At 34.7% G+C, this 22,833-nt stretch overlaps 1 protein-coding gene across 12 annotated transcripts in view; it reads right to left on the bottom strand.

Moving 5' to 3' along the window:
• The window catches only part of CACNA2D1 (calcium voltage-gated channel auxiliary subunit alpha2delta 1), a 368,603-nt gene that overhangs the window by 73,218 nt on the left and 272,552 nt on the right, over window positions 1-22,833 (bottom strand). For 9 of the 12 annotated variants that reach the window (XM_069035534.1, XM_069035542.1, XM_069035496.1 and 6 more), the window contains exons 11-12: window positions 8,400-8,558; window positions 3,312-3,416 (exon numbers count right to left, since the gene is read on the bottom strand). In XM_069035534.1, the coding sequence (XP_068891635.1) occupies window positions 3,312-3,416; window positions 8,400-8,558 (264 nt within the window). The other 3 variants (XM_069035561.1, XM_069035571.1, XM_069035551.1) reach the window with 3 other exon arrangements.

Genomic DNA, 22,833 nt, shown 5'->3' with positions numbered 1-22,833 from the left:
AACACGCCAGTTTTTAAATATCAGGCTCAGCGTGTAGTTGCAATATATGACAATAAAATCTGGCTTTATAAAGGGAAAAAGGCATGCAAAGGTGAAACACAACAGTGATTTTCCACTTCAAACAAAATGTTCCTCCCCAAATCTGTGTTACATAAGTTTTATAATAACCTCCTATTTGTACTGTAAATTATTTATATAGACAGAAAACTATTTTAAATGCATCTGTATGCTATTTAAAACAGATTAAACGCTCTAATTCAAAAAGACTATTTTTCAGCCTCTAGATTATAGGCTGCTCTTTTAGTAGTTTTCAATTGTTTATTGCATTCGTTAACTTAACTTGAAGGTTGCACCAAGGACACTGCAAACAAGGGTACTAAATGTTATTTGATGGGCCAAAACTGAAGCTTCTTTCATGAAAAGGAATTAAAAATTAACTGACATGAAAAAGAAAATATTTACAGAGCTGAAGCAATTTTACATCAAGAAGATGAAAACAAGGATTAATAGATTTGAATAAATGGTCTTTTCTTTGTACAAGAAAAAGAAAGTAAGTTTACAACACAGTGTGCCTAAGGTGGGAAGTGACTGACTGTGACATAAGACAATAAAGAGTCATCTTTTATATACTTTATGCAAAACACAAAGACAAGTGGTCAAAAAAATGCAGAGCAGGCAAGAAAATATATATGCTGGTACATATTTATACCATTAACTGCTTCTACTGTAAAACACAGAAAACTTAATACCTTATATTGAATAATCCCTCTACATATTGATAAATATGAAAATAGTCTTAAATTCATTGGATATTTATGAATTAAATTATAAATTAACTGAAATAAAGACAACACGAACTACTCCCACATCTCTCTAAAAATATTATAATTTAATATAAGAAAGCAGCCTACTCTGCAATCTAAGAAGGTAATGAAATATTTGTGACTATGACTTAGCAAGATCAGAAGTGTGCGTGTATTTTCCATGTTTGAATGTGTCTACCAATTATGTTATTCTCTACTGATAATGAACTAACATTGTTACATACAGAGGGAACAACAAAAGTGCTCACATGTCATCATTCTGGAATCAAGTGTAGCCTTACTAAGAAGAGCATTATCACAAGCATATTTTGTATAAATCTTATTTTTAAAAGTATTAGAATGTTATGAAAGATGTTGGGAGATTTCATTTTGACTCCTCAAAAAGAATTTCCTGGTCCAGTCTCATTAGAAGCTCTTCAACCATAAACTTCTCTTCAGCACTACAAGGGTTGTTACTGATTGAAATTGATAAGGAGAAAGCAAATGGTTCTTCAAATTACACCTGCCTAAACTTGGTACTTCAATTTCAATGTCACTTTGGAGAAAACCAGTAAGGACTAATACCTAGCAACCTAGTACTTCATTAGACAAGTGACAAAATGTAAGTGTTTGCTATGATTTGGACTTGTAGATGCATAGGCCATAAATGAGTGTAGAAAATGTGCCTTGCATTGCATCAGCACTGTATTAAATTATATATGATAATATACTGACACACAGTGACCATTATCACCATCATACATTTGCTGTATACAATAAAACCCCCAAACCCTCCTTCACTAGAGGCAACAAGAAAGTGACTGTGTACAGTATTTTATATATAACAGTACACATAAAACCACCCTGACCCTTGGCAGTGAAAATTTACAACATTAAATGATGCAGTAAAATAACCATTTGAAATTAGTAAATCCTACATTTTATTTATTATACTTCAAAGAATAATCAACCATCAGGCATGATGTGATTAAGACCACAAATCTCAGCCCCCCCAATCTGTTTTGTTATTTGGACTGAATATTTTACTATGCTTTCCTCCTAACACAGCAAATTAAATGAAAAAAATTAATAAGGAATCAATCATACATCTTCCCCTTATACATCTATTTTCTATAGCTGATGGCTATGATAAAAGCTACCACATCCAAATTTGAAGAGGAATCTCTGCATATATTTTCAGAGTATAGCCATGTGTGTCACACAAGGCTACGATTTCCATTGTCTCTTCTAATTGCCAGTTTAAAAAGTACTTTCAAGTCAGACAAAGGATTAACTAAACCCCACCATATCATTCTATGTGAAACACTACTGTGAAGCAGCCATAAAATGATTATTCAAGGTCAGTGACTGAATTGCTGGTCTAGATACAAATTCAGCATTGCATTTCCCGTTCTACTTTTGAAAGGATTAATTCAAACATTGAGGATTTCCAACCAAATACTTCCACTGCTTTATATACATACATGGCAATTGTTAAAGTGCCTTCACAAACCATGTTCTAACTTTTAGCTGCTTTTTTGAAAACAAAACAAAAAACAACTCACAAAAGCCCACAGGTACAGGCACATCCCCAAGTACTAGAAAAAGTAAAATCTTAGTTGCAGTGTGAACCCGGCTCATATTCTATTTCTATTTACAATGTGATTAATCTTCTTCTAATAATAATAAATGATGGTTTGCACTGAAATTTAGTAGGAGACAACTTTAAAAGCTGTTATATTTCATGCACATGCTCATGCATTTTTAATCTTTAAGTATGCAAAAGCCAGACCAGAAGTTTGATTATATTCAAAGACTAAACCCAAAACCAGCACAGCTAATAATCCAATTTAATCTAAACAACAGAACTCATCCAGGGATTCTCATGTCAAACCCATAATTCTGCTTGAACCACATATCAAATTTCATCAACAGAAAGCCATCCCACTTCTTGCTAAGACACTCCAAGGTATAATTAGCCTCACTGGGAAAAATGTGGGGTTGTTCCAGCCCAAATCCATTCAAATTCAGATTCTAACCTTGAGTCATCATTTTGCTTTTGCCTGGCAAACAATGAGAGCACATAGAAGATATTTGCAGTGAGGACATAGAGATACACACATATATCATATCATATCATATCATATCATATCATATCATATCATATCATATCATATCATTTAACTACCTATATTTCTGGTGGGTAATTCAGGGATTACACTAATGCAAGACAAATGTCAATAGAAAGTTGAGTTCTTTATGGCTTAGAGTATACTTCTGCATCACTTGAGACCAACAAGTCACAAGGTGTAAAATATTAAATATATTTTATGATTTTTCAAATAAATATTATAGATTGAAAAAGCTTTAAGTGTCCTAAGGATCAATACTAATACATTTTTTTTAAAAGCACTTTGCACTGCACCAAATATGCTTTCACTTCCATATTTAAATGTTCCTCTTTATGTTGTTTCATTTTATACAGTAAAATTTTCATATATCACTTACTTTTTTGTCTTCATTATATTTGTGGAAAATTTCTTGTGCTCTTTCTTCACCACCATCCGTAAACAACATAATAATCTTATTGCAGTTAGCTCTGGAGACACTGTGCTGTAAGAGAAACAAACAGAAGAGTTTTTATATTTCAGACTATAAGGAATAACAACTGTTTTATATGATGGCTTTTATAGCTACAGGCTTACTACTTTAACATGGTAATGTCAAAACTTAAACAATCTTTTAGATTTCATTCAACACCCCCTTCTGAATGAAAAATAAAATAAAATAAAATAAAATAAAATAAAATAAAATAAAATAAAATAAAATAAAATAAAATAAAATAAAATAAATAAACTTTTCTATTCCATGAGACTTAAATATGAGTCATTTCAAATCTGGCCCAACAGAATGGAATAGGGATTTGGGGGTTCCTTTAATGTCCACAAACTTGAGGAGAGCTTTTTTACTCATATCCATCACATCAACCCCACAGTGTCCCTTGACAGATGTTCCACATGAGACTTGCACAGTGAGGATCTCTAAACATTTTTACTCTTTTCTCATTCTTACTTTTTTTCCTTATCCTTAGATTCCTTGTGGAAACTGGGGAAACAATGACCCTGTAACAAATTATTGAATATGCTTATTTGTTTTCTGTTGGACTCCTACTTACAAAAAGTTTCCAGCTCACTGAACAATTGAATAAAAACTCTGCTAATTTAAGCATTCTATGGGATATCCACCTTATAAGGTTTGAAATATTTTTGTATTTGCTATTTTTGTCATATTTCCTTAAAATGGACTTAATCTTCCAAGTCTTTAATTCTTTCATGTTGTTTCTTTTAATTAATAATACTCTGAAGTGAATAGCTAATCTTTAGAAAGGTATTTTAGAATTAGGTTTACATAATATACTGTAGCCAAGATATGGCCTTAGATTATTAAGATCTCTCCATCACCTACTTTTCCAACTATACTGCATTTCAGAGTTGAAAAATGGAGCATGTTCCATTATTTCTGGAGAACAAGCCTGAAACAATTAAGTAGCCCCTCTGACTCCTAATTCATCAAAGTAACTAGTAAAGCCCCCGAGAAAAATGTAGTGCTTTTTGCAAAGGAAGGAAAACATTGTTCCACAGCCAGATCAATAGAGGTGAGCATGAATTTTGGCTCTTCTTTCTTTATTCTCTAAAAGTTAAGAATGTAGTCTAAGCAAATTTCTCATTACTTTTGCAGCTGTTCCTTGCCCTTTGTGTTGTGTACAAATGGTCCTAGTCAGGCACATCTTGGTACTTCTGAGTAGTTGGATGTGACAGAGTAAAACCCTCAGAGATCCAGTGAAATAAATTCAACTTCTCCTTCTGCAAGCCTGAATTTTGCTGTGTGAATTTACTCTAGAGTCAGGAAGATAAACAGGAGAGTTGTCCTTATAAAGTCCCCTGTTCCCCCTTGCTTTACTATTGGATGCTACAGAGTGACTGTCACCAGTCAGGTGTCATGATCCCACTCCTCTCTGCCACTTTTCATTCTACTCATTGGTCTGACTCCTGTAATCAAGAGACTGAAACATCAAAGCCTCAAACATCACCCAATAATTCTCAGTGTTGCAGCTCTGCAGTTCTACAATGTTCCCAGAAAACTAAAGTATAAAACCTTAATTAAGAGGGTAAGAAATATTCTTCAGAGATTATTTATATTGATAGTTCAATATTCAGTGAAGAATTACTCTCTTTCTTACTATGATTACTTTCAAATTTAAAAATTTGAAAATAAAAGAAATCAAGACCAAAGACTTCCTTACATGTAACAACATATAAAACCTGCCTGAAATCAATACATTCTCTCCAACCTCATTAGCACACTGTGTTTCAGTTGGACTTAAATAATTTATGACCATATTTCGCTTGTGAAATATAACTTAAAAGATCCTGCTTTGGGCTGCAGCCTTCTCGATATTAAAAAAGTAATAAAAGTAGGGTTGGATACCTCATAAATAAAGAAATTCACCTACATTTACAGTGATTTAATATATAGACCAAAATAAGATCAGAGGAACAAGGAAGGGGACCAAAATTTGCTCATATTATGGAACTTTTCTAGTGATTTTGAAAGAAGCACTGCTGCAGGCAATGTGAACTTGAGCTAGGCTTTGCTTTCACTGACTGAAACAGGACTTTTCTAGTGTCTTACTTAGCATATGCTTACATAGTATCAGAAAAAAACAGTTTTCTCTTATCTCCTTGTACTTACAGAAGGGCATTTACTTACACTACATTGTTTAGACACTAAAGTCATGCTACAGAAAAGAAATCCGAGATTTTAGCCTCCAAACATTATTGGAAACCTGAACATGAGTAAGATCAAATCATATGATATTGCTCCATCCCTGGAAGTGTTAAGGCCAAGCTGGATGGAGCTATGAGCACCCTGGTCTGGTGGAAGGTCTCCCTGTCCATGGCAGGGGTGTTGGAACCAGATCACCTTTAAGGTCCCTTCCAACTCAGGCCATTCAATGACTCTATTATTCTCCCACCACAAAAAATTTGCATCTGGATGAATGAATTTAACACATTAGTCTCTTACAAGGGATCAAGGAAATTACAACACATCTAGCCCCTCTCCCCTTTGGATAAACATGGAGAGATACTGGCTCAGGGAGTGAATATATAACAGATTGTGAGAAGATGATGCTGTAGTTTCACCATTTTTCTGAACAGTTTGCCTTAGCAGGCCAGTGGGCCACAGCTGAATGGGAATGTGTTGTCTATACAGGAGCTTCCCCAGGATAAGAAACAGCTTCTTAGATTAAACCACAAAAGAATACCACTGGAATTGAGCTGTGCATTAATTTTTAGCTCTCCTGTTTGATATAAGCCTTGTTTTTTTCTTTCAAACAGGCAAGCAAGATATGATCCATTTTATACTGTATCTAAAATTGGTTTTGTTTTATAAAAGTTTCATGTCTTTAAAATTAACTCTTTAAGTGGCAGGTTACAATTATACCTTGTGACATGACACTTTAGGAACGCATTTTTCACTATTTTTAATTTGAGGAATCATAGATATTACAGTATGAGTGGAAGAAAACCCCTCCTCAACTGCTTCAGCTGAAATATTATGATTTTCAAAGAAATAGCAAGTTAATGTAACAATAAATAATGGGAAAATGATGCATAAAAATATGGAATCCAGATTATTGCTAATAAATGGAATTAGTATGTTGAAAAACTTTCAGTGTCTATTTCCATTTAGCAACACATCAAACAGCACTTTTTTCATGGTACAAGAGAAACATTATTTTGGTATTGTGAAAAATTGTTTGAAATAATTGTCATCCTAAAACAGTACCCACAAAATTATTTTGAAAATTTGAGCAATACTGTATTTATATAAACCTCAGAGCAATTGGATTATTTGAATTCATAAATATACAACTGGAATCTATCCCAAGGTATATTTTTTCTTATTTATTTAAGCCTGTATTATACCACCATATTATATTATCTTGTCACCAGAATCTTGGGCTAAACCCATCACCAGCCCTTTACTCTTCCTGCTAAATGGATTTGCCAGTATTTGGAGAGGATGAGTATATATCCAGAACCTTTGCAATCCACAATGTCCAGGCATAACTTCCAGTCTTGCAGAGATCATGTGAGGCTAATCACACTTCTGGCTCCAGCTACAAAAGAGATGGTCCCACTATGACACTGATATCCAGTTTTGTTTTTTTTTTGAGTAATATTCTAGTCCTACAAATAAGTCTATTTTGAGGCTTCCCCTGTGTTCAGCTTTTCTTAAAAGCCTAGACACAAAGCATGTATCTGGTGTTGCACCAAATGTAATCCATAATTTTAAGCAAATATAAATGTTACCAGGAACATATTTGGCAAAATTTCTTTTCTTCCTGGTTCCCACAGCATAAGACATCAACAGATGCAGAAAAGGGGGAAATGCCATCCAGCCTGGTCCAAAAATGTCCAGCAGACTTCAATGTATTGTTTGTGGTTTTATGTAGCCATCAGCAGAGGACACCCCCTCATTTCCCCACCAACCCCCTCTGCTAATCTACACAATAGTCTACTGAGAAAATTCCCACAATAACAGTCCATTTTCTTTTCCTCCATCAAAATTTAACGAGCTCAGAATTTTCAACATCAGATATAGTCTTAAACTGCATACACAATGTCAGAGAAGTGTCCTGAAGTTCAGAATCTGGCAGATTAGGAAAAAAAAATAAAGTAAAAAAAAAATTACAAAAACAGTAAGGATAAGAATACATTTCTTACTTGTTGAGCTATATCCTCACCTGCTACAAAATGATAGGGCTTTATTTACACTAAGGTTTAAGATATAATATGCAGTCTTCATGAAGATAAGTAGAACTGTTTTTTTAAACAACTACATGAACCATTTAAAATTTACTAATAAACCCCAAACATTTGCGGTAAATGGGAAACATTGCTATTCAAAAAGCCAGTGCCTGGGTGAAAATTAGAAAGCACAATGTATTTAAAACATGGAAACAATGCATTTAACTTTTGAGGAAATTATTCTTCCTATACATAAGAAAGAGAAAGGAATTAGAATACTCTCAGTGAGTGAATACTACTCTTGAGGCATCATCAGGTGCCTAGTATTCCTCTATTAACTAACTTATTTCCTACCCTCTCTCTTGTTCAAACCATGGTAAAGTATTTATAACTTGTAATAAGTGTGAAATTGTAGGTTAGCTAAGCACTGCTAGGAGATGATGTGGTAAAATTGCAATAATAGCACAGTGATACAGATCTTTCCATTTTAAAATTAACTGCAAGTCAACCACTACCACAAGTGAATCACATGTTAAATGAAAAACCAGCTGAATGAATGAATTAAAACAGTACAACTGATTTGAAACCAAATTAATTCCAAAGTCTTAGCAATCTGCTGGGGAACCTGCAATGAAAAAAATATTTTTGGGATAAATTTACTTTCTAAATAAAGATTTGCACTTTTACCACTCAGTTACACCATGAAGGAGCAAGCAGTGGCCATCTGAACATTCAAGTTCTTCTTCACCTGACAGCAGAGAGATCTTACTTAAATACTTACATTTAGCAGCTGTTCAAAAGCGTAGCTAAAGCCTTTTTTGTAATCCGTAATTCCTTTAGCAGAGATTTTATAGACAGCTTCTTTCAATTTCTTCTTGTTCCTCACATTAGCTTGGACAAGATGATTAAAGCAACTGACATTCTGAGCATTATTATTAAACTGCAAAATAAATAGAAATAGTATTAAAGACTGTTAATTCTCTTTTCTGTGTACTGTAGCAGTAAATATTTATGTTTTCTGGATCTTTGTGCGATAAAGAATGTCAAACCTGGATTTCAATTTCCACTATGCTGAGAACATCCAGTAGTGACTGGAGATTTCAAAATGAGGTAATATTTAAAAAAAAAAAAACAACAGGTATTTGGTGCTTCACTCTGTGGCAACCCCAAAAAAATCTACTATATTGGAAAAATTCCCACAAATTTTGTTTCAAGTTTACATAAAGAAATAAAACTCAGAAATGCAGAGTTGAGGAAAAAAAAAAATAGATAAAGATATCTTTTACTTTTTTTAATCACTGAAAAATATTGGTTATCAGGTGACTTCCATATTGCATGAATTAGTTTGGTGGTTTACAGTGTAACTTGCACATCAGATTCAATTTGTAAATATACATTATGGAAAACACTCTTCGAAGCACATGAGAGTACAGTTGCAAATATGAGAATACTGATGATAGAAATACAAATTTGTGTCTTGAGAACACATATATTTCTGCTGTCTTACTCACATATTCATAAAGACTACTCCCTGAAAAATAATTTATATGATATTCTGAAATTATCTAAAAATATACACAGAAAAAGTTTTAAGAGGAATATGTCTGCACAAGTGGAAATCAGTTGAAGATTGCTTTTAAATTCATCTCTGTATAAATATACATACATTCACGTATACTAAAATACAGACCTCACAATTTACATTTCAACTGAAAGCAGACTATTATGCCTCTACCTGATTATGGATGTTCAGTGAAAGTAAATATAAATGTAATTTTATGCTGCCAACCTGGTACAAAGCCTTAAAATAACTTAAAAATCAAGCCTCATTGGCTTAAGTCTCACTACTGCTAATTAGTTCAACAGTGTTCTATAGAATAAAAGGTAAATAAGGTCACAGATTTCAATAAATGCTCAACTACTTACATGTCTAAAATAAATCACTAACTACCAGACACAAAGTAAAGAGAGAGAACTGCTGTCAGCAGCAAATACCAACCTGTAACTGTAGAACACTTATAATAAAAAAACTTGAAAGGATGAAGGGATTAATAATATTAAACCATTTTAAATAATACCTAGTATTTAAATTCACATTATTAGGGGGGTACACTCTATATTATTTTAATGTATTCCATATTTCTCCAAAAAGAATATTTTTAGGACCAAAAAAACCCAGCATTTTTTGCTGCTTAAGCAAAACCATGACGCGATCACACAATTGTAACCAGTTCACTTTGATGCAGAACACTGACACACAAAGTTTCTTACAGAATTAACCAGTAAATCACCTAAGCCATAAACCATATGGAAGTGAAAACAGTTATTGTGCTGAAGAATTATTTCAGTTTGCATCAACATAAATTTATAGCCATGATAGGAAAATTACAGACACAGAGTAATTTTATAAAGACAAGGTCTGAAAACTGATTCAAATTGTCAGCTGGGGTAAAAGTACAGAACTGTACCTGGAAAGTAGAAGAAAAAACTACCTATTAGGCAGCTCTGCCCTACAAAAGCCAATTTCATCTGAAAAAATAAAGTGAAAACACTTCTCTGCTTCACCAGTGGTATTATATAGCTATTATTTAATAATATAAATAAATACTCAGTTCAATCCTATGGCCTGTGCATGGCTTGTCTTTGCTATAGCAAAGTGCAGTTTAGACATTCAAGCAAAAATTTAGTACTGAGAGCAAATTTCTCCCTAGAATTTCACTAACATTAAACTGCCAATTTAATCACTTGCTAGCAGTCCTGCAAATATATCAGGATAATTATTTCTAAGAAAGTCGGGTATCCAGCATATGGATTGGTAATTATGGCTATAAAAACGATTTATAAAAAAATTTCAGGAATACTCGTTCAAACAGTGGAGGCAGCTGACAAGGAAACTGTGCCATACTACACTTACACATTAAACTGTATTGCCCTGTACTCACATATGCTGTAAAGTGAACAGCAGGTCAAGCCAAAGCATCTGCATCTGTAGATTCACAAATGCTGATGTAAAATGAAGGAGAGAAATGACACATTTGTAGAATGGAGTGTTACATCAACCAAAGTCTGCAAATGCTGTAATCTAATTAAGCAAATATATGAGCCAGCTGTTTGCAGAGACATCAGTCAACATTAATGCTAATGTCAGTCAGAAAAACAGGTGAGCAGTTTTTGATTAGATGAAGGAATCAGTAGATGGAACAACAATCCTCCAGAATTTCCCTGTTTGCTAGGAGATGAAGGTAAGGTTCAAATGTGACTGATGAAAATGCTCAAAGGGGGAAAGAAAATTCAGGGGTCCATTTAATTAATCTGCACTCCAGTAAAGTACTGAAGTAATGGAAGGATTTCAACTGTAAAAGCTTTCAGATCATCCTCAAAACTGACATTCCATATGTGACAAACACTGGATCATTCAAAATTTAGTTAGCCAAACTGACCCAGTTTTTAGTTATGCTCATCTGAAACACAACAGCAATAGTGGTACTATAATTTTTTTACACATTAAGATGTGTAAAAATGTACACATCTTAATTTACAAGCCAAAATAACTGCTGTAAGCCTTTACTGATTACTGGCCACAATGTCTGACCCCTAAATACCATAATAATGCTTATTTCAGTTCACATGATTTCTTGAAAACCAATTAACAATACACACAATCACTTAGCATTTAACTGAAGAAAGAACATGTAAGCTTTCAAAAACCAGTTGCCATTTCAGAAAGTCCATGTTCTTACAAAATCAAATCCTATCAAAGGTGTAAAATTAAGGTAACTACAATCCATACTTTATTGAACAAAGTACTCAGTGTATCTATATGACGTATGTCACCTGGGTATTTATCAGCCTGGTATTCCCCCTAATTATTGCAATAAATATAAACATATGCAACAAAAGTGCTATTAGTAAAAGGAAATAAAAGGCATGTTTTTATGATGCCGTGGGCTCAGTGGTTCACTTACAAAACAATATATGACATTTGGAGGCAAACCATTCAATTGTTAAAATGTAAAGACACCCTATACAGTCTGTCACCACCAATGAGAACTTCTACTTTTTCAAGTATATGATAAGCTTATTCCTTATGAAACAGCTATAAATCACAGAAAACAGGATAACCTTGAGCTTTTTTTTTTAAAGTATCATGAAGTATTACTATAATGAAATCTGTCTTGTAATTAAACCTGCAAGGTATAGGACCTAGATGCAGTTTTCACTAGGTTATTTCTCACTACCCCATTTATTTATATCCTTTTGCAGTTTCCACCTTTGGGGTGTCCCAGAACAATCCTCCATTCTGAGGAATTTAAGGCCTCCTCTTCACAGGTTTGGGCAGGAATAATTAAGCCTGTTGCTGGGGCACAAAAAGTGTCAAGAGAACTTGACCTCCTTGACCTCAGCCCACCAGTACAATCTTTGGCCATATATGGGGCAACTCAATAACCTGAAAGATAAGACAACCAATTCAACTTAACATGAAACTCCAAATGAAGTGCTTTGAGTCTAATGCTGCTTGAACTTTGTCATTCTGGTGAAGGTCGGAAACAGAAATACTAATCTGACAGTCTTACAAGGACTTTATCTTCCAATTCAGAAAAGGATCAGCTTGTGAAAACCAAGTGAGAAAAAAACAATGAAAAATTATACAGAACTCCAGCAAAAGATTTAAATGCTTGAGACCTTTCCCCTCCGTTGGGTAGTTCCACTGAGCTGTGTGCTCCTCCAGACACATGGACCCCTGCAATCCATAGTGCCCCAAGAGTTGAACTTACGGAAAATAGAAGGCTGTCATACTGAAAACCTCTTCTAATTCCAGAATAGTTACTTATGCATTGCCAAAAACTTCCTCTTTTCCACAATCACAACCTGGAAATCCTTCTAATAAAACTACTAAAACTGCTACCTCAAGATGAGGTTACTAGAGGATTCAAGGGAAGTGGCACAGAAATAATGATTTATTTCCTGTATCTCATCCCACTCTAAGCAGTTTGTAGATATGCAGATCAAAAAACAAATAAAAAGATCCTACAGACAGGTGTTTTCATTAAGAGGGCAGTATAACGCAAAAGAAGGGGGGTGAAAAAACGCCCCCAGAGAAAACATCTGAAATGAAGAAAGAAAGTATCAAAATTCAGAATTGGGATTTACAAGGGCTGAAAAATGTTTGAGATGGTTAAATTGGAAGATCAAAGCTGTCAAGCAGCCTGGGAAAGAAACAGGAAACAAAATAGATTAGAAAAAACAAACCCAAACCAAACCATTTATAATATATTGTGTTTTTTTTTCTTTTTCCAAAATTTCATTCTTTCTATTACCTGCTTAGCAGATGAAAACTGCCATGTCTATTGGGAACTTCTTTTATAAATCTGCCTTTTGCAGATACCAGTCAACCTCTCCCCACCTGACAAACTTTAGGAATTTACACAGAGCATGTAACTCCCAGGGCCATCCACACATCCACACTTAAACATCACAGTCATTTTCAAACATTGCTCAGAATCTTAGGCTCCTTCTGGAATAGCTCAGAACTTTTCTCATTTCATTGGTGAGAAAAGGGAAGCAACAGGAAATAAAAAAGTAAATCCAAGGTGAAGGCATGGCCACAAGCTCTAATCTTAATTCCCCACTACAAGAATATGCTTCTTCCCTTTCCTTTGTGCAAGCAATTCCAAATCCTCAAATCTGCCTTTTAATTTAATAGTAGTTATTTTGTTTAAGCCATTTAAACCACACAGTCAAATAGGATGCAAATTTTTAAAGCATGAATTCCCATAAACTTTTTATCACTTAAAATTCTTCAAAATGCACATACAGCTAATGCCATTTATTCTGAAAACTACAGCACTGTGAGAGAAAAATACCTGATTTCACAGGCAATGTATGAATTGATGAATATTTCAAATTCTCTTCTGTATACCCATCTATCCCTCTCCATAATTCTAAATAGATCTCCATCTCCCAAGGAGATAAATAAGGGATACAAATACAAGGGATATAAATCCAAAATCCAATGTCAATCATTCTGTTGGCAAGTGTAGGAGGTTATTTAAATACAAATAAAACATTTCAATTGATGCTGCTTCTTTTATGAAAGGTAACAGAGAATCTTGTTCATTGCACTGTCTTAGAATTCACATTTATGTATTGCTAGCAAAACAAGTAGGCTTTGAAAAGAGCAGCAAAAAAGAAATGCTTTAAAGAGCTAAAGAGTAATATCGGGGCATTAATTTATCTTTATCAGAAAGTGCTTATTACTGTTTCTGACAGTGAAATTTTTTTCTGCTGTGTCTTCATACAAATCTATCTATTTATCTATGTATATATAAATACAAGTATATACAGTTATTTGCTTAATTATTTGACATGATCAAGAAAGCAAGCTTTAGTCAACATTTGTCAGTGCTTTCCACACAAAGCATTATTCCACTAAGGAAAGCCACAGTTCTCAAAAAGCATAGAAATAACTTTATGTAAATCCTCATGAGAAGAAATAGAGGGAATCAGTGCAAACTCTGTGATTCAGTTTGAAAAGAACTAAATCTTCTGTAAAGCACCTCATTACTGCAACATGCAGAAACAAACACCAATAAATTGAAAACTTCAAAAAATCTTTCAAGCTTTGTTCACTAGGTGGCACTAAAACAAAAAAGTTGAACTGGTCTTACAGATACCATGAAATGTGGAATTTGACATTTCTGATGGAGGACATTGGGGCTTTCTGTGAGCAGCATAAAATTCTCATTTCAATTAAACCAATAAAATATAATCATGTTTCAAATGATTGAAAAAACACAAATATTAAAATCTAAACTTCCTCCTTAAGGAAAATTTCCACATCTTAAACAAAAGAGGTCCCAGCTCTAGGAGGATGAAAATTATGGAAAAACTGTAAAATTGCCTACTTTCTAAATGTCCTTCTGTGCCTCCAAAATCTGTAGAAGTGATAACAAATACACCAAATATGTAGGACCAGGTCTTTGTAAAATTGCAGATTTTCCCAACCATCCTTACCTACTGCCTCCCTCTTCTCTCAGTTAGTTTACTGACATCTATTGATTCAACATATCATGTTAAATCAGAATCTTCTGAGATTGCATTTCTAAGTTAAAAAATCAAAAACCTAGAAAATAACTCCCTTTCCAAAATTTCTGACATGACATGAGAACCTGACTTAAGCTGTATGTAAGTTGTGAATTTTTAAACATTCATAAATGTTTATCCTTTATAGAAAATCATATAAACTTGAAACAGGCAGTAATTTCTATACTTAAACTTGTTATAGAGATAAAATTTACACATTTAAAATACCAAGACCCTAAAAGCTTAATAAATCAATGACACCATTACAGGAAAACTGAAAATTGAGGAAAATATAGTGAGTTTGCTGAAGACTTACTCAGATACTACTGCTGCTGACTTTCAGTCTGCTGAGGTTTGTTGCTATGCTACTTCTACCTTGTGGCTAAATCAGCTTGGTGACCCAGTTGTATCTATACATATTAAATGAGCAATAGTGAAATAGATCTGATTTCACCAGGCTTTCATTTTGTAGGTAATCCAGCTTTGTCATTTTCTTTTCCTTTTTTTTTTTTTTTTTTTTTTTCCCTGCTGCTTTAGGCTTGGTAATAGGATTTCAGGGTTAATCCCAAGAATAACTGAATCTTGAATAAGGCCAGTTAGAATCAGTATTTGAGCAGTGAGAAGACATTATAAATATTTATCAGAACCCATTTAGAGAATAGTATGAAGGCAATTTGCAATGTTTTATTCCCATGTAAATTCTAAGTACACAGAAAATCTGAGGCAGTTAAAGCAATAAAGGTTGGTAATTTGACATGCCAGAAAATAATATGTGATATCAAAATTTACCATTCATATCTTCCTATAGAATAACTTCTTTCTCCTATTCTATGATTTATGTACAGAGAGTCTGCAGTACAATCCTACATATACACTGTAAAGAAAATATAAGAAACTTATTCTAGGACCTGCATTTCTTAAATTGTATTGCAAGTATCAATGAAACAAAATTAGGATTATATGCCAATTTGCACTATTGGCATTTCTTGAAATTTAAAATGTATCACATTTCTTTTCACTGTGAGACATACATATGTCTATTATAGACCAGAGTTAGCAGAATTCAACAACAATAAAGCTATTAGATCACTAAATAGCTGTTGAGGAAATATTGCAGAATAATAGAAGACAAATATTAGGAAAAAGACCAAATAATAGGCTGAAGTCTGCTCTCAGTTAGCTTTGTTAACCTTTATAACCAATATTATCATCTGCACATAGATCAATGAAAAGCTGCCACTAAGTACCACGGGATTAATGTTCATACCAGAAAGTATGATGCTGCACTGCCAGTCTCAGAGTTACAACCAGAACATCTGCATAGGCTGAAAGGTGAATTTGCTTAGCAAGGTGAAATTTACGGTCTTTTTATGCTGCTGCAGCTAAGTTAGTATGTATTATTTACTTAAAATCATGTGTTTCTGACTTCAACTAAAAAATTCAGTACTGTAAACTTCAGCATCTCCCAGGAAAATCTGCCTGATGTTAACTGCAGCACAGCTGTAGTGCTGCAGCCCTGCAGCCTGCCCTGCATGGCACTGCTCCCCAGAAGCACTGGGGAAGAAAGATGTGACAAGAAGATACTTCCAAGAAAATTGTTTTGTAGACACTTTTTTGTTATCACTTGACAGAGAAAATCTTCATTCAGTCAAATTCAAGTTGTTTAAAACATGAAGCATCCTTGCCAAAAAGATGAATCATAGAATATATCAAGTTGGAAGGGATCCATAAGGATCATCAAGTCTAACTCCCTGCTCCATGCAAAACTACCAAAACCCCCACGACTAAGAGCATTGTCCAGACACTCCTTGAACTCTCACAGGCTTGGAGTAATGATCAATTCCTAGGGGAGCCTGTTCCAGTGCCACACCACCCTCTCAGTGAAGAACTTTCCTAATGTCCACACTGAACTTTCCTTCCTCATGTCTCCCCACTGCTCATCAAAGATAAAGTTTTAAGTATTTAACTGTTACCTATAAATTCCCTGAATATGTGAGGTTCCTACTCAGGGCATCAAAATCAAGATGAAGTTTTAGTTGGTGCAAGAAGTTGCAAGACAGACAGACATTTCAGCATCAGCTCAGATGGCAGAGGACAGCAGGGGGCTACAGTATCACCTCTGTGTTCTCACATCTTGACTTCAATGTCCCTGTCCCCCTTTCAGGGCAGAGCACTGTGCCTAGCTGGGCAGGTGCCTGGAGTTCCAGAGCAGTGAGGAGGTTGCAGCAGCACAGTGCTGACATGGGAGATGCTGCTGCTAAGGCAGGGAAGTGAGAGACAGGAGGGAAAACTGTGAGTCTTGAAAGTGTGAGACTTGAGAAGTCGATGAGTATTCCATTCATGCTTTGCCTAAGTTAGGACGTCCTTTCGATTCACTCCAAACTAAGACACTGCCACACATAATTATTACCTAACAATAGATGTCTTTTATAGAAAGTATATTTTTAAAAGGGGGATCACATAACAAATAGCCTCTGCCTTGTCTCAAAATTTATGGACAGCCTTCTTGCATCAACATGGTGAGTCATCTTTCTCCAGAAGAATTATCAAAGCCAGCCCAGCCAAACCTCTTCTGAACTGGTAAAGAACAATGGTTTATTGTTCAAGGAACCATTCTCCCACCACAAATTTTTAATTATATTATCACGATGCTGCCTAATAAAAGTCTCTTAGTTGGAAAGCTGATGCAGCAATTCATTTTTGGTCCAGCATCTGACATGCCATAAAACATCCCAAGATCAATGATATGTCTTTCAAAGCAGGGACCTCTTAAGTGAGATTTGTGCTTTGCTGAAAATTAAGATATTGGAAAGAGACAATAGAATTATTAACCAGTGGAACCATGAGGTAGAGCTAGCAAATCATTTTATATACCACTACACTATGCACTTTAAATATTACTTTTTATAGACTAACTTTTAATAAACTACTCTTTTTAAATACTACTAAGAGAGAGCTCAGATTTATTTTGGAAATCAGAGACACCCATGCCATGTGTTGTTAGAAGTCTGACTCCCTGACATTTGACAGCTGTAAGAGGAGACAATAAAAATGTGTATTGATGCCCAAAGCAATCCCTCAAAGTGGGAATGGAGGTGACTTTTCTAGTCATCTGGAGATGTCAGCTATATTGTACAGTAATAAATGTACAGTTTCCAGCAACATTCCTGCTCCTGGCATCCTGATGAAGAATTTGAGCTTCTAATTTCCATTCCCTTTGGCTCTTCATGCACTCAAGCACTCTATTCCCTAGAATTAATGCTTTGTGACAGATCTAAAATGAAACAGATTTTAAGATTTGCCCTATTCCTTCTCCAAATCTTTCTATGTCTTTTTTCTATCTTAGATACATTTTGAACATTTTCCTTCTACAGAAAGCTAAATTTACAGTTGATAACTGTAAAGTGCATTTCAGGTTTGCACAAGACTTAGTATGGAATATTTAAGGGAAGAACCCTTAAATAAGAGTAAGGAGAGGAATGTATTTGGTTGGTTTGGAGATAAAAGGTCGTGTAAGATAGAAGTGCTGGTCCTAGAGGTCTCTCATAGTGAAACTTGTATGTGTGCTCGCATGACTGCTGTGCATTTGTTTGTGTTATCTGTGTGGATGGCCTGATGTGTATATATATATGTGTGTGTGTGTGTGTGTTATGTATATATGTGTATTTACATGTGCTCCATGTATATTGTGCCAATTGGGAAGACATTTGGTAGGCTCCACGGCACAGAGCTGCAGCAGCCTCAGCTCAGCTCTCTTGGGGTGTTGAATCTAGCAGGATATGATTTCCCCTAGAAGGTAAAATAATATATGTATAAATAAATAAATTTCAGAGTTCAGATGGCTTGGTTATTAATTTTTAATTCTAACAGAAAAATAGCTTCAGGTTCTAAAAGTTTGTCATATTTGTAGCTATGTAAGGCTCAGTTTAAATGAGAAATTAAGAAAAAATTGTTGAAACATGTCCTTTCTTCCTAAATCCTGTAGAAATATATCAGGTATGGCGAGAGGGTCTTTGAATAAAAATGTGATTATCTTCTGTGTGGGATCTGTCTGGCTGTACTGTTACAAAGGCTCAGTAGCTTGTGCATGCTTCTGAGGCGAACATGGCAACTTGGCCTCTGGAGATGGCCCTGATCCAAGCTAAAATTCTCAGAGAGCAAAGAATTGACCCTGCACTAACATCAACAAAATTTTTATGTTATATTCGTTTTTACACTCTGAGATAGTATTTTAAGCCAGATATTCCAGAAGAAACGTAAGCAAGTACCACAGGGAGTATTATCACTGGGACAGATAAGCAACACTTCATTTTCACCTCTCTGTCATAGACAATTCTGTATATGTCTGCTTTATGTGAGTATTTGCTGTTTGGTCTTAATTTACAGAAAATATTGCAGGTCTGGTGAAAATGAACTTAACAAGAAATTTTTACTTACACTAAAGATAAGAGAAAGCTTAACTACCTAACACGTCTTTTGCTAGACAGACATGGCAAAACTGTTAAGTATACAGAGAAAAGAAAACAGTAATTGGTATGTATTCCCTGTTCACAAACATGAAATCTTTGCAATATTTACTATTTTGAATATTTGTATCACACAAGAGTGATGAAGTACTTTCCAGTCCATTAATAACTAAGGTGGATGATGAACAACTACTTGGGACAAACATTTAAGTCTGCAGGATGAAACAAAAAGGAAAAAAAAAAAAAGCAACCCACCAGCAAACAAAAATCTTTACCTCTATTTGATTTAAGGCTAAAAGGAGCAATAAGACACTCCAATCTGACCCCTTGCATACTGTCTCACCACCCACATATCACTGGTTGTTAAAATTCCCTTGGTTACTTCTGCAATAAACCATAACAATTACATTCAGTGGTAGATGTTTGTTTAAAGTGCATCTTCCAGAAAGGCATTAAATATGGATATGAAGACAACAAGAATCTTTCCTTGCAATTTTTAGAGGCATATTAAATAGTTATACACCATTCAAATCTATTTGGCTTCAATTGGTGCTTCTTGCTTCTTGTTTTTTATCTGACAGGTTTGAGAATCTATGGATACAAGAGTTTCCCCAGCAACAGAATTTCTCATCTGTGATGAAATCATTAATTAGACCAATTATTTTTGTGCCCCAGAACAACCAAAATAAGGTTGAATTCTCTGAGTTTGTGAGTATGCCTCAAACCCAGCTTCCAGATGATGCACTCAGATGTGAGAAGATGCTTTCTAGACCCAAGCAATCACCTGTAAAACACTTTCAGTCCTCAGAGAAGACACCTACAATATTTTTTGTAAAATCTGAGCCAATCCTTCTTGTGCTAAATTAGTGACATGTTCCACATTTATGTAACAGTATACACAAGAAAGGAGTCATACAGACAAAATCTGAGTTCAATTACTTAAATTTGCTTTCCAGAAGGGAAAGTGAACCATCAATCCATACACTATTCAGATGAAGAGTGGTCTCTAGCCATGTCATTGAAGCTGTACAAGCATTTCTAGTTCATGATGTCAGACGAAGATTGTAAAAAGCTTGAGTCCTAGTGGTCCTTCACTTTTTTTTCTTGACAAAAAACTGTGTAATTTGCTTTCCTGAGGATCAGGATCCCACTGAAGTCAATTTCATTTCAAAAAGGTCAGCTAATATATTATCCTCCCTACACTAATCTTCCTCTCAACTCCAGCCCCACCTGAAAGACTTTAACACATCTTTACTGAATGCTTTCTTGACTTTCTTTTTGAAGGCAAGATAAAAAAGAAACTTAATTCTGCAGACAGATAAATATTCCATGACACTTTTTATACTGCTGTAACTCATGATGCTAAAAAGAAAATTCTAACTTCTTAATAATTCCTTGGTTTCCGTAATTTCCAAATTGTCTCCATTGTTATTTGCAGAATACTCATCTTCATTACATTTGCTAAACATGTCCTCCAGATATATTTCCCCTACATATATTTCCATAGACAGATAGCTTTGTTCTACCTGTAATTATTAGCAATGCAGAAATTGAATACTAGATTGTGATCATAACTTCTCTGAACTTTGTTTAACCCTGCCCCTACAGTGCTTATTAAATATACCTATATGAAAAAAACCACATTCAATTCACTTGCTCCTTGAATATGGAAGATGCAAGATAATGACCCACCATTAAGGAATGCTAATGATTTTCCATTAAGAAACATTGCTATGAAGATATGTTTCTCTGCAGTTATCATTGTTCCCCCTTTTCTTGAAAATGAACCATTCCATTCAAGAGAAACTGCAAGGTCAGTTAGATAGATTGCTGTTAAGAGAATCAGGAAGCCCAGCACTCAGCCCTTAAGTTGTCCTTCTATCACTTTTGATTGACTATGAAAAAAACCCAAGCCATACCCCCTGCCAAAAAAAGGAATTACATGTATTTGTTTACTGCCTCACACAGCTGTGATGATTAGGAGCCTGTTCACTTAATTGAAGCTACCTGAATGCTTCACGATTAAATCACTGAGAGGTGCTTATGCAGACATACTTATTGTAGAGGGAACCTGACTCTTTATCTAGTTTTTTATTTGTCAAATAAGGAAAGATATGGCAGGCATCTTCATATTTTCTCTTTAGTATTGTCCATTCAGAAAAATGGGAAAGTAAAAAACAAAGAACTTTGGCAAACCCCTTCATACAGGAGTCCTTTATCATTTCCTCTAAATCCACCAACAGAAATACTTCAGTACCACTGATACCATGATAATGTTTAATTTCTCCCTCAAGAAGTGATGCTGTTTGGAAAAACTAAGCACCACTGAACTTCTCTGGGTCAAAACTCAAACCCACAAAATTAAAAAAAAGTCACACTATTTAAGTATGTGATTTAATTTCAGGTCCTCTAAAAACATTACATTGAAGTAATAAAGGAAATAAAGTTTAAGCTATTTTAAAATAAAATTCGACACGTTTTTGGTAACTGAAGTACACTCATACAAAGCTAAAATTTCTAGCTAAGATAATATAAGCATGACAAGCTACCTGGCTGTAAAATCTAGAATCCTCTTCTCTCCGCTAGGAGTTCAGGCTAAAGTTTCCACCCATGGCATGTTAGTTAATTTTTTAAATTAGCTTAAGGAAGTAGTTCCCAGAAGGAAGGAACATCTTCATGTATTTAAGATAATATAAGGTGCAATGTGAACTGCAGAATACAGGATTGATGTAGCAGAAAGGGAAAGGAGCCCTTTGATATATTGAAAAGATTTTACAAAACTTTCTTTTCCCTCTGTTAGACTATTGAAATATTTTAATTAGGAAGGCATAAAGATTTTACCAGTTTAGGAGAACAGAGACAAAGTAAACAGGTTTGCAACCACTGAGCTGTAGAATCACATGAAAAACTGCTATTAAAAATCAATGGGAAATGAGGTATCATCCACAGATTTTTTTCTTTATCCCCAACAATAATTTCATAGGCTGGGTGCATAGCTTTTTCTTTGAAATCAAGTCATGCAGAATTTACCTTCCCTCTAAGTTTACTCAATGTGCAGAACTACATAAAAGCAGGAGATGAGCTGTCAATTTTCCCAGAATATTATTCTGTTCTATCTTGTATGCTCATGACATTTAATTTCCAGTTCCTAAACAGTAAATACTAGTTTGGATTTTTAAAAAGGCCAAGTGAATTTAAGAAGTGCAACAGCTCCTGACCTTTAACACATCTGTTGCTGTAAGGGAGGCTTCTCTTTTGTGTGGTTTTCTGCACCTCTGCAGATTTGAAATACATTTCTCCTGCACACTACTCACAATCACAAATAAATTACACTCTCTGTGTCAACATCTGAAACCAAGTCACTAAATCATGACGTGCTGGGATGGAATTGCTGCCCCTATAATCTACCGCTCGCTGCTATCAAAGCCTATAACCGGATTAGTGGGAAAACAGCTGTATTACTCATACATTTTAGCTCTTTTAAACAGCAGGTTTTCTGCCTGCAACAAAGCACAGCACTTCAGATAAGGAACATGCAAATCCCAAAGGAAACCATGATATATTAACCCCTGGCTATCATTTCATGACTTAACAGTTCATTCAACCTTTTTTTCCCTGGAAATAAATGCAGGAACTATGATTATTCAGTTGAACTAATGTTTTTAA

This window comes from Aphelocoma coerulescens, chromosome 1A (assembly GCF_041296385.1).
Source record: "Aphelocoma coerulescens isolate FSJ_1873_10779 chromosome 1A, UR_Acoe_1.0, whole genome shotgun sequence".
NCBI classification, from domain to species: Eukaryota; Metazoa; Chordata; class Aves; order Passeriformes; family Corvidae; genus Aphelocoma; species Aphelocoma coerulescens.
This window is presented reverse-complemented; position numbering and strand designations above follow the sequence as displayed.